The 8,288-nt window shown below is 42.1% G+C and overlaps 1 protein-coding gene across 1 annotated transcript; it reads right to left on the bottom strand.

Moving 5' to 3' along the window:
* Positions 1–210: 210 nt before the first annotated feature.
* On the bottom strand, positions 211–5,551 carry LOC130467251 (uncharacterized). Its single transcript, XM_056835709.1, has 9 exons — positions 5,359–5,551; positions 4,682–4,974; positions 4,286–4,540; positions 3,795–4,233; positions 2,685–3,683; positions 2,380–2,522; positions 1,879–2,265; positions 1,028–1,713; positions 211–895 (listed from the first exon to the last, which is right to left on the bottom strand). Exons 1-9 carry the CDS (start codon positions 5,549–5,551, stop codon positions 211–213), a joined length of 4,080 nt encoding a protein of 1,359 aa, XP_056691687.1.
* Between the last annotated feature and the right edge of the window lie 2,737 nt (positions 5,552–8,288).

The following is an 8,288-nucleotide window of genomic DNA, read 5'->3' as shown; positions in this document are numbered from 1 at the left end:
GCACTCAAAAATAAAATATTTTTGTTCTTTTGTTGTTTATATACTTTTTTTTTTTTTTTTTTTTTTTTATAAAATAACTAAATAAATAAAATAAATTAGATTAAAAATAGAATTAAATGAAAGAAATTGAAAATAAAAAGAGTTAGAAATCGGGTTGCCTCCCGATAAGCGCTCGTTTTAAGTCATTAGCTTGACTCCAAACCTCAATACTTAAGCGTCGGTGGGTGGATCGGAGAGATAGATCGTCTCCAATTTTCCAATAAACGCTCCTTCAGTGTATAGCTTCAAACGTTGACCGTTCACTTTGAACTTGGTGCCATTTTCACTAGCAACCTCAATAGCTCCATGTTCCTTGACTTCGGTGATAGTAAAGGGTCCGGACCATCTAGACTTAAGCTTTCCTGGAAAAAGCCGTAGTCGTGACTTATAAAGCAAGACCTTATCACCGATGTTGAACTCCCGTTTTTGAATTATCTTATCATGAAACTTCTTCGTTTGCTCCTTATAGAGCCTATGATTCTCGTAAGCTTCAAACCGTAGTTCATCTAGCTCATTCAATTGAAGAAGTCTCGCTTCACCGGCCGCTTCTAAATCCATATTGATCTCCTTGACGGCCCAAGTAGAGAGATATTCCATTTCAACTGGTAAATGACAAGCTTTGCCATACACCAACCTATACGGAGTTGTCCCCAACGGAGTCTTGTAGGCCGTGCGCAACGCCCACAATGTGTCATCCAACTTCAACGACCAATCCTTTCGAGACTTGTTGACCACTTTTTCGAGAATTCTCTTGATCTGTCGATTAGAAACTTCGACTTGGCCACTCGTTTGAGGATGATAAGCCATGCCAACCTTTTGAGTAACTCCGTGCTTCTTCAGAAGAGCCTTAAAAGTCCTTTGATGAAAATGGGAACCCCCATCACTAATCACGACCCTTGGGACTCCAAAGCGCGGAAAGATGATTTTCTTGAAAAGCTTCTTTACGACGTTAGAGTCGTTGGTTGGCGATGCAATAGCTTCCACCCACTTTGTAACGTAATCAACGGCAACCAAGATGTACCGATTCCCACATGAAGAAGGGAACGGTCCCATAAAATCAATGCCCCATACATCAAATGGCTCAACTTCAAGAATTCCGGTCTGTGGTAGCTCTTGCCTTTTCGAAACATTGCCCGTCCGTTGACATTCATCACATGCATTGCAAAAGAAGCGAGTATCCTTGAATATAGAAGGCCAATAGAAACCACTTTGAAGAGTTCGATGGGCGGTCGGAATAGCACCAAGATGGCCACTAGAAGGTAAACTGTGGCAATGCTTAAGAACCCCGTGGGTATCCCAATCCGCTACACACCTACGAAACATACCATCGGCACACTTCCGATAAAAATGTGGATCATCCCAAAAATACCGTTTAGCATCATGGTAGAATCTCTTACGTTGTTGATATGTCAACTCCGGAGGATGGGACCCACCAACACAATAGTTTGCAAAGTCCGCATACCATGGGGATTGAGTAGACACAGAGAATAGATGATCGTCAGGAAAAGAATCATTGATAGGCCCGTCTGTGCTAGATTGAAATTTCAACCGAGAGAGATGATCTGCAACAACATTCTCAGCACCCTTCTTATCCCGAATCTCCAAATCAAACTCCTGGAGAAGAAGAATCCATCGAATAAGTCTCGGTTTGGCCTCTTTCTTGGCCAACAAATACTTCAAAGCGGCATGATCAGTGTGTATAATGACTTTCGAGCCAACAAGATACGTCCGGAATTTATCAAGTGCATAAACAACCGCAAGGAGCTCTTTCTCAGTAGTAGCATAATTCATCTGAGCTCCATCCAAGGTTTTGCTTGCATAATAGATGGCATGCAACACCTTGTTCTTTCTTTGGCCAAGCACTGCTCCAACAGCAAAATCACTCGCATCACACATAATTTCGAACGGCAAATCCCAATCCGGAGGCTGAATGATCGGAGCAGTTATCAATGCTTTCTTTATCCTGTCAAAAGACTCCAAACAAGCATCAGTGAACTCAAATGTGGCATCCTTGAGCAGTAATTGAGTGAGGGGTTTCGCAATTTTAGAAAAATCTTTTATGAAACGGCGATAGAAACCCGCATGACCGAGAAAACTCCTCACTCCCTTGACATTCACGGGAGGGGGAAGTTTCTCGATCACCTCAATTTTTGCTCGGTCAACTTGGATGCCACGCTCAGAAATAAGATGACCAAGTACCACTCCTTCATTGACCATAAAGTGGCACTTTTCCCAGTTCAATACCAAATTCACGTCAGAACAACGTTTAAGCACTTTAGAAAGATTATGCAAACATACATCAAAGTCAGAACCATAAACACTAAAATCATCCATAAATACCTCCATGATATCCTCGATGAAGTCAGAAAAGATGGCCATCATACACCTTTGAAATGTAGCAGGGGCGTTGCACAAACCAAACGGCATTCTGCGGTATGCAAAAGTTCCATATGGACAGGTGAACGTCGTCTTCTCCTGGTCGTCTGGGTGAATGGGAATCTGAAAGAAACCTGAATATCCATCCAAATAACAGAAAAATTTGTGTTTTGCTAATCTTTCTAGCATCTGGTCAATAAAGGGGAGGGAAAAGTGATCCTTCAAGGTAGCCGTATTCAACATTCTATAATCTATACACATACGCCAACCTGTGACAACACGAGTGGGGATAAGCTCATCCTTATCATTTTTAACGACCGTTGTCCCCCCCTTCTTAGGAACGACTTGCACCGGGCTCACCCATTTAGAATCTGAAATGGGATAGATGATGCCCGCATCAAGTAGTTTCACTACCTCTTTTCTCACCACATCTTGCATATTAAGATTCAAACGACGTTGTGGCTCTATGCGAGGGCGGTGATCTGCTTCCAAGTTAATTCTATGCATACAAAAGTCAGGACTAATGCCCTTGAGATCGTCAATGCTATACCCGATTGTCTTTTTGTGCATACGTAGCACGGTCAGAAGCTTAGAAAGCTGGCTATCGTCGAGTGCAGCATTAACGATCACAGGAAAATCCTCATTATCATCAAGAAATGCATATTTAAGGTGAGATGGTAATGGTTTTAGTTCTACCTTCGTTACCTGTGGCTCGGAAATAGAGCAAACAGTTGCCAATACCTCAAAACCATCGACCTTCTCAACTTCAATTCCATCTAAATCCGAGATCAAGGAATCAATCTCACAATCTCCTTCCCCTTTATGGGCTTCCAAGGTGAGAGTCGCCAGCAATAGATCATCATACAACATTCTAGGAATGTTGTCTAGAGAAATCTCTTCTGCAATATCAATCCTGCAACAAGTATTCTCAAGCATAGGAGACTTCACAGCATTGGTTAGATTAAAAGTAACAGTATCATCACCAACACTCAAAGTAAGAGACCCAGACTTGACATCAATAACAGCACCTGCAGTACATAAAAATGGCCTACCCAAAATTATGGGGATTTGACTATCCTCCTCCATATCTAGCACCACAAAATCAACAGGAATGTAGAATTTTCCCACCCGGACAGGAACATCCTCCAAAATACCTAAAGGATATTTTATAGAACGATCTGCCATTTGCAAAGTGATTTGCGTGCATTTTAGTTTTCCCATATTCAACCTATTACAGACAGAAAGGGGCATGACAGACACACTTGCACCTAAATCACATAATGCTTTATCAATGAACAATGCACCTACATGACAGGGGATGGAAAAACTACCCGGATCCTTAAGTTTGGGTGGAGACTTATTTTGCAATATGGCACTACACTCTTCAGTTAGAGCGACTCTCTCCACACCACCATAATCCCTTTTTTTAGTGATCATCTCTTTCAAAAATTTTGCATAAACAGGAACTTGAGATATTAAATCAGTAAAAGGGACCGTTACCTCAAGATTCTTGACCATTGCCAAGAACTTACCAAGTTGTTGATCAACCTTAGTTTTCTGCATCCGATGAGGGAAAGGTAACTTAGGCACAATAGGGAGAGAATCAGAATTCTTCTCTTTCCCCTTATTTGCACCAACATCATCAGCATTACCAACTTCCAGGACTTGAGGCTCTGCATCAATTGCTTTCCCTGGTCCATCTGTGTTCTCCTTAGCAAGAGTTTTCATCAGTGGGCATCGGGGGTCCATTATATTTAGTGCCACTTCTAAGAGTGATAGCATTGGCACTTTCTCTGTTCTGGGGCGGAGTAGGTTGCCCTGGTAGTGTACCCGGTTGCCTTTGAGACAGAGTGTCAGCAAGTTGAGCAACTTGATTCTCCAACATTCTATTCTGATTCTTCAACTCTTTGATGCTCTCATCATGGTTCTTTTGAGCTATCTCTGCGGTCTTCTGCATATTTGCAATGAGCTTATACAGATCACCCATGTTAGGCTCTGGAGTAGCACTGCTCTGAGGGGGTTGTTGATATCCTTGATGCGGGGGCCTATTAAACCCCGGGGGAGCATTATGTGAGGCTCCTTGTTGAAATGGAGGCCTAGCAACATGTGGTTGAGGTGGATGGAACTGTGGTTGCGACTATTGTTGCTGGGGTTGAGGATTCTGAACATTGTTGCCCCGATATGAGAAATTTGGATGATTCCTCCAACCCGGATTAAATGAATTGGAGTATGGGTCATTTGGTTGTCTCTGTTGAAAAGCATTCACTTGCTCCAATTGCGTAGTATCCTGTAAACTATAAGAGCACTCATGACCAAAGTGACCTTGGATTCCACATACTTCGCAGTAAGAAGTTGTCACTGGAGCTACACTAGACATAGCATTAATACTCATTGGGGGAGTACAAGACTGAGGAGCCTTCAAAGAATCGATCTTCAGGTTCAAGGCTGCCACTTGTGAGGACAATAGAGCATAAGCATCGACATCCAATTTTCCCTTCTTAGATGTGGATCTGGTGGTGCTGTAATGGTTGGCAGCTAAATTGGCAAGAAAATCATAACCTGCATCCACTTCTTTGTCAAGAAAAACACCCCCAGCAGCAGAATCAACCGTGTTCTTTGTTTCATCTTGCAAACCATGGTAGAAAATCTGAACCAAGAATCATTTTTCAATGTTGTGATGCGGACACGACCGCTGCAAAGCCTTAAATCTATCCCAGGCTTCTCGAAGTGATTCACCGGGTTCTTGAGTGAATGTAGTCAGCTTATGCCTTATTTCAGCAGTCTTGGTGGGTGGAAAGAATTCTTCTAGAAAGGCCTGTGAAATAGCACTCCACTCTGTCTCCTTGACATCATTCAACCATGTCTGAGCCTTATCACGAAGGCTAAAACCAAACAACATGACTTTCAATTGGTCTTGAGTGACCCCTTGATGTTTGATAGTACCACACAGTTGGTTGAACCTCTGCAAATGGTTGGTGGGTTCCTCAGATGGATGGCCACCAAATTGACTTTGTGAGACCATGGAGATTAGAGCGGGCTTGATCTCAAAATTGACTGCATCAATAGTTGGCATTGTGAGCCCAGTCGGAACACTATTCGAGGAAGGAACCCCATATGATTTCAGGGATTTAGACATTGTGTGACTCGGTGGAGTCTGTGAGTCTTGGGACCCTGACTGCTTCTTCTTTTTCTGTTGCTTTTTTAGTTGACGAAGGGTCTTTACAAGATCGGGATCGGGAGGAACTAAGGTACCCGTTCTGGCAGACCTGGGCATAAACAACAACGAAAGAAAACGCAGTGAGATTTGCCTCAATTGGAACTGAGAGTTCCAATGAGACAATGGAAACAGTTCAAATAATCAAACTAAAACGAATAGAATATAGCCGTCTCCCCGGCAACGGCGCCAAAAACTTGATGAGTTAAAAAGTGATACCGCAAGTGCACGGTGTCTGTTGTTAGCAGATACTTAGCAAATACGGGTCGATCCCACAGGGAGACGAGTTCTATTAGTTTTTGCCCAATTATACGAACTATTTCAATAACGAAAGTTGATTTTGGATATTATTAACTAATGAAGCTAAAGCAATAATGTAAATGTGAACTTATCAATGAATTAAAAGGTCTAGGGCGTCTGTTCGGTTCACCATGCTTATACCAATCCAAGAACACAAATCAATCTATAAATGAATAAACTAAGCCGAGTAATTAAAGTACATGTTAATCCTACGGTCGGGTCTTAACACTTTCAATTCAACATATGCAGTACGGTCGCTAACATAATCAGAATTGCCGATTGCACTAAGCCTCTAAAAATACGATCTTTCGATTCTAATTCCTATTAGCTAGATAATCAATTCATGAAAGTGGCCGATAACATGAATCAACAATTAAAACAAATCAATCGGAATACTCAAGCAATAATCTATAAATTAACGAACTTTATGCATAATAATCATGGTATAAACATGGCTTCCCTTACTTAGCCCTAGAGTACGACTACTCGCTCATAATTGAATTAATAAACATGATAGAAATAATAAACATGAATTTCATAATCAAAGGAAAAATTAAACTAAGGAACGAAAACAATAATAATAAATTAAAGCAAAAGAAATTATGAAAAATACCTCTATATTGATTAATTGAATGGAATGAACTAGGGCTCAATAATGTGTAGAGAGAGAAATAAAACTGAGCGTTTAAAAAGAATTCTCAGAAAATAATAACATGAGGGAAATAAATTAGTTCCCTTGAGTATTTATATGCTCCTATTTTCTAAAATAAAAAAATAAAAAAATATGAAAATAAAAAATAAAAGTCGTCGATGATTGGTCGATGGAGCGATGATGTGGCAGCCAAACCCGAGCACGAGCCGCGCACACGGGAAGATAGATGGCGAGGCATGGGCAGCGACTAGCAAGAAGGTAGAGCAGCGAGGGAGCTAGCGAGCCATCCCTCGCTGCCCTGCGCGTGTGTGTAGCAAGCCAAGCGACGAAGCTATAGGCAGCGAGGGAGCTAGCGAGCCATCCCTCGCTGGCCTAGTGAAGTGCAGCAAGACAAGACGACGAAGCTATAGGCAGCGAGGGAGCTAGCGAGCCATCCCTCGCTGGCCTAGTGAAGTGCAGCAAGACAAGACGACGAGCAACGAGGCAGCGAGGGAGCTAGCGAGCCATCCCTCGCTGGCCTAGTGAGATGCATAGCAGGCCAAGGCGACGAGCAACGAGGCAGCGAGGGAGCTAGCGAGCCATCCCTCGCTGGCCTAGTGAAGCAAGCAACCATGAAGCGATGAGGCACGACGATGGATGTAGCGAGCCAACGATAAATGTAGCGAGCCTACGATAAATGTCTTGCGAGCCAACGAGGGATCTTGCGAGCCAACGAGGGATCTTGCGAGCCAACGATAAATGTAGCGAGCCTACGATAGATGTCTTGCGAGCCAACGAGGGGTCTTGCGAGCTATGCACAAGCGATATATCGAGTTAATCATCCCCGGAAAACTCAATTCTCCGATCAAACACTTCGTCTCCGACTCAAACCATCCGGTGATCATTCGTTCCACCTCCAAACACTCCGAAAGCACCCAAATGATTGTAAAATCACCTGAAATATCAAAGAAAACACAAACGGAGCGTAATAGAGTACAATAACGACGACTTATGCAATTATGACTCTAAATGCAACTAAAATGAGACGAATGCCTAGAAATGCAACCTAAATGAGCCTAGAATACCCTATATAAATATGATTCATCAAACATAAGGTAAGAGTTGTCATCCTTATTATGTCCAGAGGTGTTTCTCGGTTTCAGAGTTCAACTGATCAAATAAACAGATAATCATAGCCTATGATTCATCCGAGCACGGCCATGCATTTTACAGTTTCTAGCTCTCCGAGTGGCCTTGTACAACTTTTAAGCATCTCATCCCGATTTATGGGAGGACAATCCCAATCTTGCGATCTTGAGATTAGACTTCGTTTGATAGGTGATTACCTGAGCGTTGCCTTTATAGCCTCCTTTTACGGTGCGACGGTTGGTCAACGTCAAAGCAACCAGTTCTCAAACAAGTAATCTCAAATCACTCAGGTATTGAGGATTTAGTGTCTAATAATTTTAATGAAATTTACTTATGACAGATTTTCATCTCTTACAGTAAAGTTTCATAGGTCTGTCCGATACTAGTCTTCCCAAAGTAAGTATCTATGCAAATGATTATGACATTGCCATGCCCACATAGTTCAAGAAACAGAACTACTAGTCATCTTGCATTCTAGTCGTCTAACGTTTTCTATGCGTCCATCTTTATAGAAAACTCCGACCAGGGACCATTTTCAACTTTTGACATTCAAGTTCACTTGATAGACATTTCTTAGTA

Source organism: Spinacia oleracea, chromosome 2 (genome assembly GCF_020520425.1).
Source record: "Spinacia oleracea cultivar Varoflay chromosome 2, BTI_SOV_V1, whole genome shotgun sequence".
Taxonomy (NCBI): Eukaryota; Viridiplantae; Streptophyta; class Magnoliopsida; order Caryophyllales; family Amaranthaceae; genus Spinacia; species Spinacia oleracea.
Note: the sequence above shows the minus strand (reverse complement) of the source record. Positions and strands in the feature narration are given on the sequence as shown.

Bases quoted from the DNA above. Each gene is read 5' to 3' on its own strand.
- LOC130467251 (XM_056835709.1), bottom strand. From the start codon at position 5,551: ATGTCTAAATCCCTGAAATCATATGGGGTTCCTTCCTCGAATAGTGTT. The intron at 1,714-1,878 runs GTGTTGCATGCC...GCCGCTTTGAAG, and splicing joins TTGGCCAAAGAAAGAACAAG to TATTTGTTGGCCAAGAAAGA. The intron at 896-1,027 runs GTGGGTGGAAGC...TTTTCATCAAAG, and splicing joins GCCGTTGATTACGTTACAAA to GACTTTTAAGGCTCTTCTGA.